This window comes from Solanum tuberosum, unplaced genomic scaffold, assembly GCF_000226075.1.
Source record: "Solanum tuberosum cultivar DM 1-3 516 R44 unplaced genomic scaffold, SolTub_3.0 scf00083, whole genome shotgun sequence".
NCBI classification, from domain to species: Eukaryota; Viridiplantae; Streptophyta; class Magnoliopsida; order Solanales; family Solanaceae; genus Solanum; species Solanum tuberosum.
The window spans coordinates 1059605-1082033 of record NW_006239015.1 but is presented as its reverse complement, the minus strand read 5'-3'; the positions used below and the strand labels follow the sequence as shown (position 1 = coordinate 1082033).

The 22429-nt window shown below is 35.1% G+C and overlaps 4 protein-coding genes across 5 annotated transcripts in view; 2 read left to right on the top strand and 2 right to left on the bottom strand.

The window, feature by feature from the left end:
* Window positions 1–200: 200 nt before the first annotated feature.
* Window positions 201–2583, bottom strand: LOC102584270 (quinone oxidoreductase PIG3-like). Of its 2 annotated transcripts, none has more exons than XM_015308675.1 (6): window positions 2098–2583; window positions 1705–1884; window positions 1429–1510; window positions 1249–1356; window positions 840–998; window positions 201–481 (listed from the first exon to the last, which is right to left on the bottom strand). In XM_015308675.1, the coding sequence occupies exons 1-6, from the start codon at window positions 2347–2349 to the stop codon at window positions 333–335; spliced, it is 930 nt and encodes a 309-aa protein (XP_015164161.1). In that variant the 5' UTR covers window positions 2350–2583; the 3' UTR covers window positions 201–332.
* Window positions 2584–3116: 533 nt separating this feature from the next.
* Window positions 3117–7706, bottom strand: LOC102583953 (quinone oxidoreductase PIG3-like). The gene is made up of 6 exons (XM_006347041.2): window positions 7342–7706; window positions 5767–5946; window positions 5477–5558; window positions 5297–5404; window positions 4889–5047; window positions 3117–3445 (listed from the first exon to the last, which is right to left on the bottom strand). The coding sequence occupies exons 1-6, from the start codon at window positions 7591–7593 to the stop codon at window positions 3249–3251; spliced, it is 978 nt and encodes a 325-aa protein (XP_006347103.1). The 5' UTR covers window positions 7594–7706; the 3' UTR covers window positions 3117–3248.
* Window positions 7707–8938: 1232 nt separating this feature from the next.
* LOC102583615 (uncharacterized) lies at window positions 8939–10122 on the top strand. The gene is made up of 2 exons (XM_006347040.2): window positions 8939–9288; window positions 9386–10122. Exons 1-2 carry the CDS (start codon window positions 8985–8987, stop codon window positions 10102–10104), a joined length of 1023 nt encoding a protein of 340 aa, XP_006347102.2. The 5' UTR covers window positions 8939–8984; the 3' UTR covers window positions 10105–10122.
* Window positions 10123–10825: 703 nt separating this feature from the next.
* The window catches only part of LOC102583290 (endonuclease 4-like), a 13459-nt gene continuing 1855 nt past the window's right edge, over window positions 10826–22429 (top strand). The window contains exons 1-9 of the mRNA XM_006347039.2: window positions 10826–10961; window positions 11058–11194; window positions 12353–12533; window positions 12851–12958; window positions 13028–13083; window positions 14211–14294; window positions 14715–14807; window positions 15339–15400; window positions 15472–15545. Coding sequence (XP_006347101.1) covers window positions 11081–11194; window positions 12353–12533; window positions 12851–12958; window positions 13028–13083; window positions 14211–14294; window positions 14715–14807; window positions 15339–15400; window positions 15472–15545 — 772 coding nt within the window. The 5' untranslated portion in view covers window positions 10826–10961; window positions 11058–11080. The remainder of the gene's footprint in view (window positions 10962–11057; window positions 11195–12352; window positions 12534–12850; window positions 12959–13027; window positions 13084–14210; window positions 14295–14714; window positions 14808–15338; window positions 15401–15471; window positions 15546–22429) is intronic.

The following is a 22429-nucleotide window of genomic DNA, read 5'->3' as shown; positions in this document are numbered from 1 at the left end:
TGGGGGGGGGGGGGGTCCTCAAGTTCGAAACCCCTGCATCCTTTCTCAGTCGAGCTTGTCTAGTGCAATTCACCTCTTTTGTGTGGTTTGCAAGCTACTATACTGGAGTGGATTTACCCTGTGTACACTTGAAGGGTAGCAATAGTAGGAACCAGTAAAAAAAAGCACATCTATTTCATGCAAAATAAATGGAAAATGGAAAATCATAAAAAGATTCTGTTTTATTGGAATTTTGCAAGTAAAAGCATAATACAAGCAAAAACTAGATCTCTCTTTCACAACATTTAAACAGTAAGCAGAATCTTTCCAATGTGCTTGCCGCTTTCCATTAACTAGTGAGCCTCAGCAGCTTCTGCTAAGGGGAAGTACTTGTACACCAACGGTTTCACCTTCCCTGCTGCAATTGCAGGCCAGACATTTTTTTCCACTTCTCTCACAATTTGAGCTTTGTTTTTTGCACTTCTACCACGCATGCCAGCAGCTGTAGAGAAGTCACAAATCGACATAAAATCTACTGAAACGCAATTCAAAATGAGGTCCATGTCATTCATTCAGAGAAATAATCCATGAGACTAGCTTTCAATATTCCAAAAGGAAAATTTTTTTCTCCAATTGTCTATGCACTTAATTATGAAAAGAGAACTCCATCAAAGATATCAATGAATGAGTCTTCAACTAAGAGAAGGATCAGTTAGAACATGGAGGGAATGGAGACGTTGGATAGGATTATGCGAGAATAAGAGAGCTGGACTAATAATTTCCATATTTCAAAATTCAAACAGACCATTACAAGAAAATTTCTTAAAACTCCAAATATATCAGAGCACATCTGCACTTACCCTGCACTGTCAAGCGTCTTGCTAACAAACAGCCAAGATTTACTTGTGTCACTGTTCCTCCCATAAAACCAATAACGAAGAGCCTACCATCAACATTGAGGCTGTCAAGGTTTTGTTGGAAGTATGGACCTCCTATATTATCTAGTATGACATCAACACCTGCGCTGAACATTGAAATTAGAATATAATCAATGTAAGACATGAGAAGAAATTGAGTGGTTGTCTACTGGCTCCATGAGATATATGATAATTGATAACCATCGTAATTTTCTACAGAACAATGCATATTCGAAGTTGATATCACTAAGACCTAATTCCCAACTTGTTTTGAAATGAGGCATAGTTGTTGTTTGTTTATAAAAAAAAACTAAATTCTAATATAACATATGTTGCCTATGAGAATGATAACCTTTCCCTCCTGTTTCTTCCTTGATGCGTGTAACAAAGTCTTCAGTCTTGTAATTGATGCAAACATCAGCCCCAAGTTCTTTGCATGCAGCAAGTTTTTCCTCACTTCCTGGTTAACAAGATTTGACACGGTTAGCTAAATGATTTCAGTTTCATAATGAGATAAGATATCATCATGAACCTGCTGTGATGAAAACTTTGACCCCAATGCACTTAGCCATTTGAATGGCAAAGGTACCGATTCCACTAGAGCCTCCATGAATCTGAAAGTAACACATGTAGTTATAAGTCATTTCACGTACTTGATCTTAGTCCACGGGGATCAGGGATATAAAGATTCAATTGTGAACATACTACCCAAACGATTCTGCCAATTGACAAAATGACTGATAGTCTGCATATATAAAAGAAAAAGGAACTACTGGTAAACAACAAATTGTATGGTCTATTTAAGCACCAGAAACGTTTCACCAGAGGAAAGCTTGCTCGTCATGAAAATGGTTGACCAAACAGTGCATGCCACTTCAGGAAAGCTAGCTGCATCTTGTAAGGAAACACCTAATGGGATGGGAAGAACTTGTTCAGTAGGTACAGCTACTTTCTCTGCATAACCTCCTCCACCAATGAGAGCACATACCTATATTGTGAAGCTTTTACATCATCAATGCACTAAACAAAACTCCCTTTCAAACAATACATAGAAATGTACTCTCCAAATCCCACACAGAAAAAAAACATAAGCTCATAAAAACATCACTGTATTATCTCCTTCTTCATCTATGCATTATCATATTTAATTTCATGACATCATAATCGCATAACAAAATATATAACTATGAATATATGAAACCTGATCACCAATTTTCCAGCGAATAACGTCCTTGCCGACGGCTTCAACAGTTCCAGAACATTCAAGACCTGGATATTCACTTTCTCCTTCATGGGGTGGATGTTCACCTTGGCGTTGAAGGGTGTCAGCTCTATTAATGGCAGTAGCTGCAATTTTGATCAAGATTTCATCTTCTTTGATTTGTGGGTGTTCCACTTCTTGAAGCTTCAACACCTCTGGACCACCAGGCCTTGTGATTACTACAGCTTTCATCCTTCGTTAATCACAATCAATTTTATCACTGATTTAACAAGGTTTTGGGAAGAGTTGAAGAGATTTACTAGACTTTATTGCATACATAAAGGAGTAGTAGAGTACCACATGTTGTGTAGCAGATGGGCTGCTACTCCACTCTCGAATTCGAGCCTGGATATGAAAAAATCTTTTGTAGGGAGTGTTTTCTTTCTTATGTGGCGCGAATTCAAAATAGTTGGACTAGCCGCCGAACTAGGAAAAAAAAAAGTAACAGAGGAGGAGTATTTTGTTTCTATTATTGTTCTTGATAGCTGTATGTTCTGTCTAGTTGCAACATCACCTCGATCTATAGTTTCTTTTAATAATAACAACAAAAAAATAAAGTTAAAGATAAGAGTAATGATTTACATTATAAAAAATTAATGCACAATTAAAGTTATGTCAAGTGGATATTATTGAGAAAAAAACATGAAAATATTGTAGGGATAAAGATTGGTAGTTCAAATTTGTTTTAAAAAATACTACATATATGAAACTTTAGGTATGATCATCAAAAATTTGAACTTGACAAGTAAAATTTCAGGTAAATATCTCAAAACTTGCTACCAAACATGATATACAAAATTGTATGACTTGCAGAATATTATAAGGAAACCTTTGCTCTTTTTTCCAGCTGTGTTCATGGTTTTTGTTCTATTATTAGAATGACATGCAAATTCTGTATTTTGTACTTAGCTTGGAAATAGACAGCAAATCTATTTTACGCAAACAAAAAAATGAAAAAAAATCATAAAAAGGTTTTGTTTTATTGGAACATTGCAAAGTATAATACATGCAGCAGAGGTTTGGGGGGTTGACTGGCTGGGAGTACAGGCAATTTTAACACTAGGAACAAGAAAATCTCTCTTTTACAACATTTAAACAGTAAGCAGAATCTTTCCAATGTGCTTGCTGCTTTCCATTAACTGGTGAGCCTCAGCAGCTTCTGCTAAGGGGAAGTACTTGTACACCACTGGTTTCACCTTGCCTGCTGCAATTGCTGGCCAAACATTCTTTTCCACTTCTCTCACAATTTGAGCTTTGTTTTTTGTGCTTCTACTACGCAAGCCAGCAGCTGTAGAAAAGTCACAAATTGACATAAAAACTACTGAAAAGCAATAAAAAATGAGGACCATGGCATTCATTCAGAGAAAAAATCCATGAGACTAGATTTCAACATTCCAAAAGAATTTTTTCTCTCCAATTGTCTATGCACTTTGAAAAGAGAACTTCCTCAAAGATATCAATGAAGGATTCTTCAACTAAGAGAAGGATCAGTTAGAACATGGAGGGAATAGACACATTGGATAGGATTATGCGAGAATGAGAGAGCTGGACTAATAATTTCAAAATTTCAAAATTCAAACTAACCATAACAAGTACCCAGGAGGAAGAGGCCGAAATTTGACCAAGTTGACGAAGAATTACTAAATGAGGATTTCAAAGAAGAGACATAGCTCAACTTCACATGAAAGATGAATCACCTTCTCTTTTTTTTTTCTTTTTTTCTTGATAAGGTAAATATATGAAAAATGAATCATAATATTTCAGTTCTCCTGATATTAAATTGAGACCTATACCATCTAATAAAACCCAGTAATATCAGTGGAAGCTTGTGTTGCTTTTTCTTCTATTACACTATCTTATCTTTCCCATCCTGAAATAAATTAAAGTAGGCCAGTGCACATAGAAGTCACCAGATTATTATAAACCATGGTTGGTGGTTGAAAGTCAGGACTGTTTATGAGATAACTGAGGCTGATTACTGCAAGGAACTAAAGCTACGGGAGGAACAGTAGTAGAAGTGAAGCGAGGGAAAGTAAAGAGGACAAAAGTAAAGGAGCATGGTAGGATATGTGAGAGAGCCTTATAAAAATGGAAGAAAGATACAAACACATGGTTTCCACGTGTCACACAAGTTAGCTTCTCACTCTGTCAAAATAAGGGATATCAACGAGGCAAATGAACACCGAGACTTCAAGACAGTTCATTTGCGAAGTGGAGAACACTAGGATCTGGATATACACACACAAACGAGGAAGAGAGAGAAACTTGCTTTACATAAGCTTCATTGAAGTAGAAGCAATTGCATGTAACGAAAAAGATGCAGCAGAAAGAGAAGTTAGAGAATATTAAGATCAGGGTAAATTAAGATTACTTCATTTCTTGTGCACCAATTATTAGAATTGCAGCTGCAATTGATAATCATTGCTTCCCCATGGAATTAACCAACTGAATCTACACTCTAAGCCCAACTGAACACAAGACCTTAGAAGTCATCTATTGGCATGTGCAACTATATGAATACAATCTCTGCCCCACTCATTGAGCTAGTCAGGGTGGGGTGGGAATAGAAAGAAACTGGAATTACAGTAAAGTGTCTTGAGATATCTCTCTTCCAGTTGACTAACAGCATGCTTGTTCGAGTATTTGGTCAGACAAGTTCACCATATCAAATTTAAGAATACATTTCACAGAAAAGATCACTCCAAATATATCAGAGCGCATCTGCACTTACCCTGCACTGTCAGGCGTCTTGCTAACAAACAGCCAAGATTTACTTGTGTCACTGTTCCTCCCATAAAACCAATAATGAAGAGCCTACCATCAACATTGAGGCTGTCAAGGTTTCGTTGGAAGTATGAACCTCCTATATTATCTAGTATGACATCAACACCTGTGTTGAACATCGAAATTAGAATATCACCAATGTCAGACATGAGAAGAAATTGAGTGGTTTCCCCCATAGCCCCATGAGATATATGATAACCATCATAATTTTCTACAGAAACATGCATATTCGAATTTTAATTGATATCACAAAGACCAAGTTCCCAACTTGTTTGGAACTGAGGCGTAGTTGTTGTTTGTTTATCAAGCAGACCTAGTTTCTAATATAATAAATGATGCCTATGATAATGATTACCTTTCCCTCCTGTTTCTTCCTTGATGCGTGTAACAAAGTCTTCAGTCTTGTAATTGATGCAAACATCAGCCCCGAGTTCTTTGCATGCGGCAAGTTTTTCCTCGCTTCCTGGTTAACAAGACTTGACATGGTTAGCTGAATGATTTCAGTTCCATAATAAGATAAGATATCATCATGAACCTGCTGTGATGAAAACTTTGACTCCAAGGCACTTAGCCATTTGAATGGCAAAGGTACCAATTCCACTAGAGCCTCCATGTATCTGAATGTAACACATGTAGCTATCAGTCATTTCACGTACTTGATCTTACTCCACCAGAATCAAGGACATAAAGATTCAATTGTGAACATACTACCCAAAAGACTCTGCCAATTGACTAAATGGCTGATAATCTGCATAGATAAAAGAAAAAGGAACTACTGCTAAACAACAAATTGTTTAAAAGAATAGCTATGGTCTGTCTAATCACCAGAAACGTTTCACCCGAGGAAAGCTTGCTCGTCATGAAAATGGTCGACCAAACAGTGCATGCCACTTCAGGAAAGCTAGCTGCATCTTGTAAAGAAACACCTGATGGAATAGGAAGAACTTGTCCAGTAGGTACAGCTACTTTCTCTGCATAACCTCCTCCACCAATGAGAGCACATACCTATTATGTGAAGCTTTTACATCATCAATGCACTAAACAAAACTCCCTTTCAAACAATACATAGAAATGTACTCTCCAAACCAACAAAGAAAAAGAACATAAGCTCATAAAACATCACTGCAATGTCTCCTGCTAAGGCTTAACAAGAACTTAATATTGTTCTAGTTTCACTTCAGGAAGCTAATGGATTAACTGCTACCCTACTAACCAGGGCTAGTCCAGAATCATTCAGGTTACTACTCAAGGAAATTCTTTCATCTTGAAACAAGAAGCCTTTCGTCCCTGATGGGTGGAGGTCATTTTTCCCCTTAATCTTTACTTATCAAGATATAGACATTATTCCCCCCTCCTCGTACTTAATTATCACCACTTCCACCACTATTAAATTCTTTTTTTTTTTTGATGACAAGGGAAACCCGCAGCCGCTACCCTTTGGGTGCGCACAAAGTAAAACCCCCGCTCCTATGCAATAGCTCGCAAACCACATAGGAGAGGTAACCCGCACTAGGCAAGCCTGGTGCGACGAGCTCGACCCAGAAGGCAAACCCTTTGCTTTCGCTGGCAAGGGATTTCGAACTTGAGACCTCCAACATGGAAGTTCCAAGCTCAAACCACTGGGCCACCCCGAAGGGTTCCACCACTATTAAATTCTACCAAATTTATGTCAAACGAAGCACCACAAAATGAAATGGAAATATTTTACTCCATACACAACAACAACAATAACTAGTTAACTACCCCAAAAACTCAAACTAGGTGGAGTCAAGCTATATGAATCCTTTATCCATTCTTCTCTATTGGGGCTCATTTTATTCCAATACTCATTAATGGTTCTCTAATTCCTACCTATTCCTAGTCTGACATAGAAAACTCTAACAAAAATACTCCATCCATTTCAATTTGTTTGTCTTACTTACATTTTTTAGTCTGTTTTATTTTTTGACAAAAAATTTTAGTCTGTTTTAAAAAGATTGTCTTTTTTCCCTTTTTGGCAACTCTTAGTTTTAACTTTTTACAAGGCTTGTTTAACATCACAGGATTAAAAGACATTTTGATAGGTTCTACATATTTTAGTTTAATACCACAAAATTAAAAAAATGTCTTTACTTTCTTAAACTTAGTGTCAAGTCAAAACCACACAAAAAAAATTGAAATGGAGCTAGTAAGATTCGAAAGATTAGGCATTTTCAGATATCTTATTCCTTTGTGCTGTGTTCTTAGCCAAGTCCCCATAGATTCCAAAGATTTAGGCATTTTCAGATAACCTCCTCCATGTCATATTACCCAACATCAAAAGGAAATATAACAATTCTACAATAACAAACAACAATTAAGCTTCAATTTCAAGAATAAAGTTGTCATTTTTTTTTAAATGGAAACTGTAATCAGACAAACCTGGTCACCAATTTTCCAGCGAGTAACGTCCTTGCCGACTGCTTCAACAGTTCCAGAACATTCAAGACCTGGGTATTCACTGTCTCCTTTAGGGGGTGGGTATTTACCTTGGCGTTGAAGGGTATCAGCTCTATTAAGGGCAGTAGCTGCTATTTTAATCAAGATTTCATCATCTTTGATTTGTGGGTCTTCCACTTCTTGAAGCTTCAACACTTCTGGACCACCAGGGATTGTGATTACTACAGCCTTCATCCTTAATCACAATCAATTTTATCACTGAGTTAACAAGGTTTTGGGAAGAGTTGAAGAGGTTTACACAACTTTCTTGTATTTTGTTTCTATTCTTGTTCTTGAAAGCTCTATGTTTTGTCTAGTTGCATCACTCATATAGTTCTTAATAATTAAATTCTACCCATATGTTTTGTCTAGTTGCAACATCACCCATATAGTTGGGAACAAGTAATTATCTTGGTTTCAATAATTAAATTCTACCCATATGTTTTGTCTAGTTGCAACATCACCCATATAGTTGGGAACAAGTAATTATCTTGGGATTAGTTATTTTAGTATTGTTATTCCACCCTCGATGTGGTGGGATAAAAATAATGGTACAATCCTAATATAACTCTTGATTTTATTTCAATCAAACATGGGATAAACTCATCCTAAAATTTATTTTGAGATAATTTATTTGTTATCATTCTTATCAGATGAGCCCTTAGGTCGTAAAGGGAAATATATTTTTTTTTGGTTTCCCACTCGATGTTCAGAGCCCACATTGGAGCTTCGACTAAATTCGGATCGCGCTTTGCAGGGCCCATTCGAGGGTGGCGCTCCCAACAAGATTTTCTCCATACCCAGGGCTCGAACCCGAGACTCCTGGTTAAGGGTGAAGCACTCCCACCAGTGCACCACAACCCATGTTGGTAAAGGGAAATATATTATGTGAACTTTCATTTTTGTTGGCTAAATATGGATTCCCCCTCTTGTTATCCTTTTCCTATTTCTCCTTTATCTACCCCAAATTCAAACTAAAATTTCAAAAATAAATTACATTATAAAAAATAAGATATAAAATAGTAGCGATTAACATAAAATAATGTAGAAATTTTATGTGTGATAATTTTTATATTTATCTTAAATTAGTGATAAAATTTCTGATTTATCATTAGAAACTCGTGATAATATTGCAAGAAAAAAGTTTGGTAATTTAAGTTTTAGAAAAACTACTTTCAATTTCAAATGTATACGTTTAAAATTTCATACGCTATCGTCAAAAATTTGAGTTTGACACGTCAAGCTTCAAGCAAAAATGTCACAAGTTTGCTACAAAAATCATATACAATAATTTTATATAAATAATCTTTACATTATCAAAATAACAACCCACCCACCCCCAAATAAGAGAAGTCATATAAAGGATGCATACCAAACACCAAGTAATATTTTCCATGCAAGGCATTTTGGTTTGGCCATTTAACACAATTAGATGGCAGCAAGAAGAGGGGAAAAAAAGTCTTCTATAACCAAAGTTTGTTCATTCTCCATTTGTGTGCAAATTGCACCTAGAGAAGAAGATAACATGTATCCAAAAGTCCCTAAGTTAAATATTATACATAACTTAACTATATAAGAAGCATTAGATGAAGGATAATTTCCTACATCACTCACTACTTCTTTCATCATCCAAAAATATCAAAAAAATGAATCCATTTGGCTTTCAATTTGCAGTTATCCTTCTGTTATTGCTTAATGCTATTATGGTACTAGAAACACAAGCAGCATATGTTAAACCTCAACGCGTCACGTGCTATAAACGTTACAGCAAATGCTATCTCAAGTATATAACTTGCCCTTCTGAGTGCCCTGAAATTCACCCGAAAGATCCATATGCTAAAGAGTGTTTTCTTGATTGTTACTCTCCTAAATGTGAAGCAGTATGCAGAAGTAAGTATTTTAGACTTGTTGTAGCTTAGCTATATTACTTTGATCCTTTTTATCTGAAGTAACATTATGTTAATGAATTTTTGTACATATGTTACAGAACGAAAACCAAATTGTGATGGTCCTGGTGCAGCTTGTTACGATCCTCGTTTCATAGGTGGAGATGGGATTGTTTTCTACTTCCATGGCAAAAAAGATGAGCATTTTAGCATAATTTCAGATGTCAACGTTCAAATAAATGCTCGTTTCATTGGTATCCGTCCTGCTGGCAGATCGCGAGATTTCACATGGATTCAAGCTATAGGCCTCATGTTTGGCTCACATAACTTCACACTTGAAGCAACCAAGGCTGAAAATTGGGATCAAGAAGCTGATCATTTGAAATTCACTTATAACGGGATAAGTTTAAGTGTTCCATTAGGCCATTCATCGGTATGGAATTCCCCTGACCAAAACCTTGAACTGGAAAGGACCTCAGCAACAAACAGTATAAGAGTTACAATTCAAGAAATAGTGGAAATCTCAGCCAATGTTGTTCCTGTGACAGAAGAAGAGGACGCGATACATAGTTATGGTATACCTAAAAATGATAGCTTTGCTCACTTAGAAGTGCAGTTCAGGTTGTTTGATTTGTCTCCAAAAGTTGAAGGCATTCTTGGCAGGACTTACCAGCCAAGTTTCAAAAATCCAGCCAAGTCAGGGGTCGATATGGCGGTTGTTGGTGGTGATGACAAGTACAAGACTAGTTCACTTCTATCAGCTGACTGCAACTCTTGTACTGTTTTCACTTCTGGAAAAAAAGTTGCTGAGAGAAAATAATAAGTTCAATTTCATATAGTAGCAGCTTGTATTAGCATATATTGTTTGTTCTCATAAATCTCCCTTGTTTATCTATGTTGAAATCTAGTTTGCTTTGTTTTGAATAATGACAACATTTAACTCTTGATAACTAAAGGAGCATTCTAAAACTTACTAGAGATTAGTAGACACTGATTACTTGTTTTTCCAAATGAGGATTTTTATTCAATTTCAAATGATTTGAGGTAACTCAATTAAACTATATAACATATGAAACTATCATTCGGGATGACTCAATTGGTTTGAAGGGTGGTTATTCACACGGAAATGATCCTGAATCGATTCCCCTCAATGCCTTTTGAGTCAAGTCTCTCGCATAGGACTTGCCTAGTGCAGTTTAGTTCTCTTTGCAAGCTATTACACAGTGGAGTTTACCCATAGTACAACAAAGTATGTTAATAAAATACTAATAATGGATTATAAGGGGAGTAAAAAATTGTTTAAACACGTCTCTTTAAACAATTATATAATCATGACACGAATCATATATCACATGGTATTCTTTTTCCTTAATTTTAGGTTAGTGTACCTAATTGCCAAGTAAAAATAAAGGATTGGGTTAGATTTCTTTTATTTTCACCATACCCAAACTGACATGTGTAGTATAGTATTGAAATTGATTACCAAATACACATTATCTTAGTATTAAAATAATAGAAGTTTGAAATTACCGCGGTTCTTAATTCAACAACTTTTGATTCTTATTAATATTCTACATCTCTGTCTCTTCAGTTCAGTACCATTTCTAGGGTTTATTCCACCTCAAAAGATCTTGTCATTCTTGAATCTTGAACCACCAAAAGAACCCCTAGCAACTGGTACAATTTATTTTTCTTAAAATATGTTGTTTCTTTTTGTATTGTATGTGCACCTTTAAACTACACAGAATCATTTTCTTGATTTTTTTTTTACAGGTTGTGTAATTTGATTGGAAAAGATGGGTGGATTTGAGCTCAAATGGTTTGTAAGAGTAGCTGTTGTTCTGATGATGGTTCAAAAAATTCTTGGTTGGGGGAAAGAAGGACACTATGTTGTCTGCAAAATTGCTGAGGTATATGAAGTATTTTTTTTTTTGAATTCTTTGCTAAGCTATGTATTTTCTGAGTAAATTCATGTGGAGATTGAATGTTTGGATAAATGAGGTGTTTAATGTTGATCTTTTTTTATGGGTTTATTCATAAAGGTTGGATCTTTATGTAGTTGCTTGCAAGAACTTGCGTTGACTAGTTATTCTGATTTCCTATTTGGCCTTGGCTGAAGTCTTTTGAGGGGTTTTATGGATGTGCATCCATTGTGGCAGAACTGTAGCGTATAGTTGTTCCATGACCAACCCGAAATGGAATGAGCAAATGCTCAGTAACCAAACCAAAGATTTAAGGAAATATAGAAAAGAAAATAGCAAAATAGAGAAAAAAAAAAGGCAGACTTTCCTTCATTCGTTAATGCTTTAAAGTTGTGGCTACAACTGAATATAAAGAGTGTAGTAGTAATCTGGAACAGCAGGACATTGTAGAAAACACCATCTTACACTGTTGTTGATGGAAATTCAGACATACTACTTGGAAGCTCACGGTACTATCCGTTACATTGTAGGTAACTTGATCTGGCAATTATATAGGTACATCGAATCATAATGTTTTTAAAATAGATAGTATTTGTGTGCTTCAAATGATGAAGGCATAATACATAGATAGATAGGCACTCAAATATGGCGTCAAATGGCAAGTTAACACTTCAACTTTAGTAGCGTACATCTAGACACCTCAACTCGTCCCTACTGAGTCTCGTGGACACCCAATGCTAACGTGGCACATAAATTTTGAAGGTGTCTGGATGATCATTTTGTAAGGTGGAGTGTTCAACTGACACAGTGGAACGAGCTGAGGTATCTAGATGTGCATCCTCAAAGTTGGAGTGTTTAGTTGTTAGTTGACAGTTGGAGTGTTTAGTTGTTAGTTGAAGACAAGTTAAGGTGTCTATCTATGTATTAGTACTGGAGGAAGATTCTTGAAATCCTTTTGAGACATTCCCAGAAACTTCTTATGGTGGACATATTTTGTGATTCTGACAGATTTTATCAAATTAGGTGAAGTCTTTAATATTTTTCTTTGAGTGGAAGCAAGCATATGGAAAGTACTGACAAAATAAAAATAAAAAATTGGTCGAGCTCTTCCTTTGGAAGCTTATGTGAATCTCTTGGGTCTTTCAGGAATATCTAACAGAAGATGCTTTGGCTGCAGTCAAAGCATTACTCCCAGATCAAGCCGAAGGTGATCTTGCAGCTGTCTGCTCCTGGCCTGATGAGGTTCGGCGCCACGTCCACTACCGCTGGAGTTCTCCATTACATTATATAGATACACCTGATTTCTTGTGCAATTACAAATATTGCCGTAAGTGACGCTACATATAATTGTTTCTATAGAAAAACTTCTTGGTTCATGTTAGCTATTCATTTTGGTATCAAGTTTACTCCCTGGGTATCAAATGAAAAGAGAAATACGGTAAAATATTTTTAGCCCGTGTCTGCATTTCCTATTGTTACTTGGTGCACTGAAGTCAAAGTAGCTGCACTTGATCCAACGTTTCATAGTCGGCATTTTTTCTGTTATAACGATAAACCCTGATATGACATCTTAAGATGAATCTCTTAATGCACTTTTGTATCTTAGCTTTGAGCCATTAATGACCTTGGTCTACTTTCTGATAGGTGACTGCCATGACGGGCATGGGCTCAAGGACAGGTGTGTTACGGGAGCAATATACAACTACTCAATGCAACTTTCGCAGGGATATTATGATTTGAATTCAGAAAAATGTGAGGAAGACTTCCCCTCTGTGTTATTGATGCATTTATTGAACTGGAACTAATTATTTCTAGTGACAGACAACTTGACTGAAGCACTTATGTTCTTGTCTCATTTTATTGGTGATGTACATCAGGTCAGCTCACCTTTTCTGAACCTTGGTTTATGTAACTGTAAATAAACACAAATGTATGTGTCTGCATATAAATGTTTGGAACTATTTCGATAAGTTTCTTTCAGTCCTAAATACTTGATTAAAGAATAAGTTTCTTTTAGTCTTAAATACAAACGTCCATACTGCTATGCCTCTGGTATAGAAGTAAAAAAAAGGGCAGTGTGCACAAAGCATCCTGCACCTAGGGAAGGGTCGCACCCTAAGGGGGTCTAATGTAGGCAGCCTACCTTGACACATAAATGATGTGGGAGTTATCCACGGGACATGGAATTGAACCATTAGAAATGCCATCATTTCTGAGTAATATGCTTCCTTTTCCTGATCTAATCTGATTAAGTGGGTGGTTGTACCATGCTCCAAATATATGTCCTCGCCTTTTTGGAAGCCCACTCACTTCTAATTTATTTTGGTTATGGAAATCCAGAATTAAATATTTTGGTATTTCCTCCCGCGAGGACTATGTTATTATATGCTGATATTCTTTTCAGGGGAACTCTTCTGCCTCTGGTAGTTTTGTGCTTCTCTTACCAAAGGAGCTCCTTAATTACCTGCATTGTGCTTGACTGGACATGAACTAGGAAGGTCCAGTCTAGTTTAATAGATTAAGTTCTTCCATCATTCAATGACACCTGAACCTTGTACTCAAGTGACCAGCTACTTTTATTAGAACCTCCACAAACAGTTGTTTTAGACCCTGTTTCAATCATCTACTGGTCTTGTAAAAGTTGCATGTCTGGGGAAGCATGTGACTGATAAGCCTGATTTTTGAAGAAAAAAATTTCAAGCCCTGTAGGTCACACAACAAGTTTATCTTTTTGTGTGTGTGTGTTTGTGTGTCTCCCACCAATTATCTTTTATTAAACCAGTTGTATATTTGGATTCTGTCGTGTGATTGTCTGAAATATGATCACAAGACAGGATAACTGATAAAAAAAATATGATCATGAGACAGACTTCATCAAATTCAAAGCTTGTACAGCATATTTTGATGTTTCTTAACTATCTAAATTTGAGTGGTGGTCAGGAAAAGAAAATGGAAGTCCTGGAAGGTAAATTCAGTTTTATCTTATTTTGTTTTCTGTGTGCAGCCTCTTCATGTTGGTTTCACTGGAGATCTTGGTGGAAACAGTATAATCGTTCGTTGGTACAGGAGGAAGACTAATTTGCACCATGTAGGTTGTGCATTTCTTTTGAGTTTCAACTCATTCTAATCTCATTCTTTTGCATCACTAAACAAAATTAAGCGTAACATCTTCGAGCAGACTTATTCACTTCATGTTACCATTAATTATACAAAGTGTCTATAATTTATAGTCCTTTTCATTTGGAATATATTTAGATAATACCCTCTTTAACTCTCAAATTACGTATTCACTTTTCTCTACTTTGAAAAAAAAGGCAAGTTCTGAGCATGTTTACCTCTTATCTTTTACCTGTCAAACAATACTTGAGAAGTAGTATATACATCTTAAACTGTATGCGTACAAGAGAAGGGGTGTATTTTGAAACATTAATTTATTTAATGTGAGCCACGCACAAATCAGATATATATTTGAAACAGTCACTGTAACTTCTTGACTTAACTTTTTCAGGTATGGGATACCATGATTATTGAATCTGCGTTAAAGACATACTATAAATCTGATATAATGTTAATGACACAAGCTCTTCTGAAAAACATCACTGTAAGTTTTAGTTGATTTCTTCGTACACAGTATTACATATCCATTTGTTAGAGATATGAACTTTACAATTCTTCAAGTGATGTTGGGAATTGTTAAATGGTGCATGAATATTGTGGGAGGATTTCATCATCCCAGTGCCACAGTCCTCATTGGAAAGAATCTCACTCTCTTTTGTTCTCTTCAAGAAAATATTACTATGCTCTTTTAGCATAAACAGTCTCTGAAATGGTAGTCAAAATCTGCCTCACATGGATTCAACTTTCCGATCCAGCAAGATGTAACAAATTGTTTTTCCTAGCTTATGCAGAAAATCTTTCTTCAATAATATCATTGCAAGTTTTTTTTTTTGTTTCGGATGTATAGATTAGCACTAACTCCTGAATTTGTTAAGCTTAAAACCTTTCAGTTTGAGTATGTGTATTTCACTAGCTTCTCAAGACCCGGACAAAACATTGTGTGCATCCTGTCATTTCTTCTATTCTCTGTATTCCTGTAATCACTTGTAACTAATGTACTTGTATCTGGATATAGGGTGAATGGTCCGATGATGTTCCATCTTGGGAAAATTGCAAGGAGATGGTTTGTCCTGACCCGTAAGTGTAGATATTCATACGTTACATATATATAAAAACAATGCACTATTTTGAGGAATTCGTTTTTACAGATATGCTTCTGAAAGTATCAGTTTGGCCTGCAAGTTTGCCTACAGAAATGCAACCCCGGGAAGCACTTTAACAGGTAAAAACTGATCATCTGTAGTCTTCTTTCACTTTCTAGCTTTTATTTGAACGATGTGCTTGACCTTCATAAATTTGTTATATTGGAAAACACTCTTAATTAGATTAGTGTGAATACCTAATTTTTGACTGAAGCTAAAATTTTACCTCTTTTAGTATTTAAATATTTATTGTGATCTAAACTAGATATTATCTTATTTTAGTAAGCTTACTTTAAAATATTTGAAAACTATAGGAAAAGATAGTAACTTTATTATTATTTTGTTACTATCCGTTTTCTTAATCTGATTATTTAACGTTTTATATATTAATTGGTTTAAAATTAGTTAGTTTAAATTAATTATTGATATATTTATAATATTAAAAAAAGAAGCTGAAAATTGGAAAAAAGAAAAGAAAGAGTTAATCTAAACTAAACTACCTCCTCCCTCACGTTTCTTTTTCACACTTTCAACCGTAAAAACCTCAAACAAGAAAATCTTTCACTCTCTCACGTCCTTTATCCCTTGCAACAAATTTATACATCCAATATTGTATATACTCAAGCAACAACAACGAGTACAGGGGAATGAGAGCAAGAGAAAAAAAAACTAATAAGCAAAAGAGATAGAAAAATTAAAAAGAAGAAGAAGAGAGTTAGAAAGCAGAGAGCAAATCTGAGAGTTTGGGAAAAGAGTGTTCCGAGAATCGAGTTATAGTTCGTGGTTTCGAGTTCGTGGACCTGATTTGGAAATTTGTAGATTGTACGTTACCTTCCTTTGTTAGTTGAAAGCAATTTGAAGGTTTGCTTTCACCATTACCTGTTTGTTTTAAAAAATCTATATAAATTGTATGTTTGGATCATTTACATTGAGTTATTTAAGATGTGTTTTCAATGTTCTTAAATAATGTTTCATGATTAGTAAATAAGACATTAGGTCTGCCAGAATTAAAATTGGCCGCCTTGTAACCTTATAAATGGATTTAAAAATTGGAGTTAATTTGCACTTCATGAGAAGAGAGAAAGGAGATATGAATTCTATTTAGAGATTCATTGTCGAAAGAGGAAAGTAAAAAATAAATAAACAGAGGTAGATACACTACAATGAGAGAGAAAACACAAACAAAAAAAGAAAAAGGAAGAAGATACAGGAGAAGAAACTAAAAATTTATTTTACCATGTGTTTGTATTGTTTATGCGTAATTATTTTTTGTTATTTTGGAGTATGAATTTAAATGATTAATCATTAATGCATGTATATAGTTTCTCTGCTGCTATGATTTGTGAGTTTTAAAATAAATATATTGATTATTGAAGTATGCCAAGACATGAAGTTTTAAGCTTAATGAATGTTACTAAACTTTAAAGTTAATGTGGAAAGCTAGTTTTTTTGTTTGTTTTGATTTCCAATCCATTCGGTCATTGCCCGAGCATATTCAATTGAGCCTATTGTTGTTTTTATAGTATAAATTTCTTAGAATTTAAATTTTGTGCACTATACAAAATTTTTACACTATTAAGTAATTTTATAAGTAAATACAGTAACTTTCTTAAGTAATACTATTTACCTTTTTAGAACAAAACAAGTTACTAAAGAGTAGATATGGTTAATGAAATGTTGATTGCTACTTGTACTAACAAAATAAATAAATTGTTTTACTATAAATAAATAAATAAAAAAATTCTAACTTTGTTCACCATATTGATCTTTCATCGGAGTTTATCAAGATCATAGCTAAAATAGTTTTTTTTACTCTTTAATAAAATAAGACAAATTTTAACGCGAGTTTAAAATAAATCAAAGAAGGTGGGACATAAGTAATTCCTAGGCTTATCAGTATAATATATTTAAAAATTGAGTCAAGTCAAATAATCAATAAAGCGACCGTGTTAAAACCACGGGACTCGAGTGGTGTAAGATACCTTCTTCTCGGTCAACATAACTCCTTACCCAAAATTTTATTTCGTAGACTAATAAAAAATAGAGTTAATTTTCTTTTTATTAGGAATTTCAATTAGGTGACTTGAAATACCAAAACTCAATTTTAAGTGGTGACTCTGAAATAAAATAATCCCTTTTCAAAATAGTTACTTTAATTGGATTTTTTTTTCAAAACTTCATCGTTCCTTTAAGGGATAAAAATCATCACAAAGAAGAGCCCATGATACCAAAACATGTTAATGGCAGAAGATTTTTAGAGTTGTTGCACATCAATCAAAACGAAATAGGTGATTGCCTAGATAATTGATGAGTTCATTTAGAATTTTTATACAAAAGATATGACTGAAAAGATGGGTTCGATTTATATGGAACGAAACTCTGCAATGGTGGGTGTCGCCTTACCTAGGAAGCGCATAGTTATGATGCCTTTATAGTAGCTTTTTTAGGGATCATGGTATTTCCAAAAAGGAGAGGAAAGATCAACATAAATTTAGCTGTCGTCACTACAAATTCTGAGAAGAAGCCTAATATCACCCTTGAACCAATGGTTCTAGCATACATTTACCATTACCCTTTTATAGTGAACTCCAAAGTAGAATGTAATGATTACATTGGGGCCATAAGGGAAAAAAAATTAAAGATCTGATTTTTCCAAAGGACATTAAAGCTTGGAAGAAATACCTCAATGCTCTAACCGTTAACAAGATTGTGTGGAATTATTATAGGTTCCCACCATACGAGGTGATATACATGTCTATATTTCGATTGTTCATCATTCTAATGGGTCTTCGAGGTATCCACTCTTACATGCCACTCGGAGTCAGCGGCAATTTGATCGACGCTGATTTTTACCTCCTAATAAAGATATGCGGGAATTCATGTATGAGTTTCATCCCAAGATCACTCCAAGGAAATTAGAAATATTTAAGATTTGGGGAGGATGTATACTTTCAAGTCCTCACGACAGGGTGGAGGATTGCGACAAGGGTGAGGTGAACCAGCCATACTTAAGATGGTTTCATGATCAACCCCCTTAAGGTTATGTCAAAAAGGTCAGTGAAAGGGCCGATAGATTGAGAAATGAAAGTTGAGGTTAGAATCAAACAAGCTCGACTCGAGGTTGAAGAAAATTATAGGTCTACTCTGGATGTCTTAACTAATGAGTAATGACCTAAAGAATATTAAAGAATAGTTGACCCAACTTAAGGCAACATTCAAAGCTAGAGTTAGGTTGGTTCATAAAAGGGTTGAGAAGGAACATCGTTCTACCATTCTGATCTTACTTTAAAACTTAGGTATTATGACGGGCGCTATGGAGCAGCGGAAATTTTTTTTAAAAAAAAGGTCAAACTCATATGTGCACAATCTAGACTTTAGAATCAAGTAAAGGCTTATGGAACGTGAAAGGAAAATAGCAAAGCATTTCACTACTTATTAGGGAAGAGTGTGATATTGAAAGAAATCAACAGATAGTTGAGTGAGATGCACTCCACATTCAAGTTGAAGAGCTCCAGGAACAAAAAGAGAATTTGACACATGTAGTCAATACTACTTGACATTGATTACAAAACTGTCACGAAAATATGAATGAGGCCAAAGATTGAGTACTTCAACTCAAGGATACACTCAAACGAAGTTTATACTGGTTGTCTACATCATTATGATGAGAGATCAGGCCGACAGACGCGTGCTCTCGCTCCTCATCTACTAAAAGTATTGGTTAAAATTTATTCAAGTCTTGGAGGTGATTGAGATCCGAAACACTTTCAGAAGATATTATGGAAATAATTTAGGTGCATGACATACAATGTATGATTAATATTCAAAAAGAGTTAAATTTTTACACGCTTGTTTTTGTTTATAAAAAAAGTTTAAAGATGGTTGGTTTGTGGTTAAGCTAGCATCTCATCCATACTATACAAAATCAAAGAGATGACCCGCAAAGGCGGAATAGATCAGATAATGAGGAAGTCCAAAATCATATAGTTTCATAAGAATCAGTATCAGTAGAAGAAGTAAGGATGCTGAGACAACAAATTGTTGAAATGTACGTAGCTTGGATGAATAGGCAAGCTCCTCCATCTTCAATTCGTAAATATCTTAATACGAATATGTCATCTCCTGTCCAAGTCTCGGCAAGTGATTCAGTTTATCCACCAGGATTTGGTCCATATGTTAACACATCTAATACTGTTGGAACTTCCACAATGGGCGTATTCATTAGGCGTATCGTGAAGTTCCAACAGCATTAGATGTGTTCACATATGGACCAAATCTAGGTGGATAAATTGGATCACTTGTCGTTGTCGAGACTTGGATAAGGGATGACATATTCGTATGCAGATATTCACGAATTGAAGATGGAGGACCTTGTCCATTTCAGTCATTTGTTGTCTTAACATCCTTACTTCTTCTACTGATATTGATTCTTGTGAAACCATCTAATTTTGGACTTTCTCATTGTCCGACTCTATTCCATCTTTGTGGGTCATTTTCTCTTTTGACTTTGTATAGTATGGTTGAGATGCCTGCTTAACCACAAATCAACCATCTTTAAACTTTTTTTATAAACAAAATGTGTTAGAATTTAGCTTTTTTTTAATATTAATCACACATTACATGTCATGCACCTAAATTATTTTCATTTCTTCTGAAAGTGTTTCGGATCTCAATCGCCTCCAAGACTTCAATAAATTTTAGCCAATACTTTTGGTAGATGCGGAACACGTGCTTGTTGGCCTGATCTGTCATTATTTTGATGTAGATAACCACCATAAACTTCATTGAGTGTATCCTTGAGTTGAAGTACTCGATATTTGGCCTCATTCATATTTTAGTGACAGTTTTGTAACTAATGTCGAGTAGTATTAACTGGATGTGTCAAATTCTCTTCTTGTTCCTGGAGCTCTTCAACTTGAATATGAAGTGCATCTCGCTCAACTATCCGTTGATTTCTTTCAATCTCACACTTTGCTTGATAAGCAGTGCAATGCTTTGCTCTTTCCTGTTTCATAAAAGCCTTTACTTGATTCTGAAGTTTAGACTGTGCGCATATGAGTTGGGCCTTTTCTTTTTTAAACTTTTCCTGTTGTTGCTCCATAGTGTTTGTCATAATACCCAAGTCCTCTTGCAAGGTCAGAATGGTAGAACGATGTTCCTTCTCAACCCTTTATTGAACCAACCTAACTCTAGCTTCCAATGTTGGGCCAACTCTTCTTTAGATCATTAGTTAAGACATTGAGAGTAGATCCTATTTTCTTCAACCTCGAGTAGAGCTTTCGCTTCTCGATCTATGGGCCCCTTCACCGATCTTTCTGACATAACCTTAGGGAGGGTTGATCGTAAAACCATCCTAAGTATGAGTGGCCCACCTCACCCTTGTCGCGATCCTCCACCCTGTCTTAGGGACTTGAGAATATTCATTCTCCCCAAATCTTAAATATTTTTTATATCCATAGAAAAGATCTTGGGATGAATTCCTGCATATCTTCATTAGGAGGTAGGTAAAAATTGGCGTCAATCAAATTGCCGCATGACTCTGAGTGGCATGCAGTAAGGCTGGACATCTTGAAGACCCATTAGGACGATAGACATGTATGTCACCTCGTCTATTGGGAACCAATGATAATTCATTTTGTCAGAGCATTGAGGTATTTCTTCCAAGCTTCAAATCCCTTTGAAAAAATTTGATCTTTAATTCTTTCCTTGTAGCCCCAATGTAATCATTTCATTCTATTTTGAAGTTCACTACTTAAGGGTAATAACAAATGTGCTTAATCATCCACATTTGCAGTAAAAATATTGCATCCCTCAAAATAATCTTCTCCATTCTTGCACCTTGTTAGAGTGCGGTAAATATCTGCTAGAACCTAGGTACAAGGGTGATGTTAGGCTTCTTGTCAGAAGCTGTAATGACTGCAGTTAAATTTATGTTGATATTTCTTCCCTTTTTTAGAAATACCATGATCCCCAAAAAGCTACTATAAAGGCATCATAATTATGTGTTTCCCAGGTCAGGCGGCACCTAGCATTATGAAGTTTCGTTCCATATAAATCGAACCCATCTTTTCGGCCATATCTTTTGTATAAAAACTCTAAATGAACTCATTTATTATCAAGGCAACCACCTATTTCGTTTTCATTGATGTACAACAACTCCAAAAATCTTCTACCATTAACATGTTTTGGTATCATGGGCTCTTCTTCGTGAAGATTTTTACCCCTTCCCATGAATGCGCCTATTTCTTCCAGATTGGGGGTAAGTTGAAAGTCTAAAAAATGGAATACATTATTTAATAGATCCCAAAAATGAACTAGTGTTTCTATCAAATCCCTTAGTGGCTCAACATACAAGAGGCATCGTAAGAATCTCAAGCGTTTGAACACCACTCCTTTTCTATAATTCGTCACACTTTCATACCTTGTCGGGGCCTAATCCAATATTATGAACCAAGGTGATTGATCATTCCTTGGTCTCTTGTCTCCCTTTCCATATGAGCTCATATTTCCCTATAGGATGATGATGACATTAGGACTTAACTATGTTTTAATGAAACATTTTTTTTGAAATAATAATTAAATAAAAAGTCTTAGACTCGAGACAAGATTTTAATGACGCTTGAACTAGAACGAATAGGGACAATCAAATTATTTGAACAAGAGTAAGGATTTGATAGCTTGAACTTATTTTATTAAAAAAAATGGACTTTTATAGTACTCACAAAGATAGAAAAGGGATATAAAGACATGACGAAATCAAGAATGACACATCTTTATAGAATAGTTCAAGTTATTTTGGAAAAATGATTGGATGCTAGGAGGAAAACACATTTTGTTTTAGAACAAGTCATCAAATCTTTTATTCTTGTTATTTATTTAATTATAAAAAATTCTTTTATTGGATAATCTGAGTAGAATTGAAAAATAATATATATATATATATATAAAAAATATATATATATAT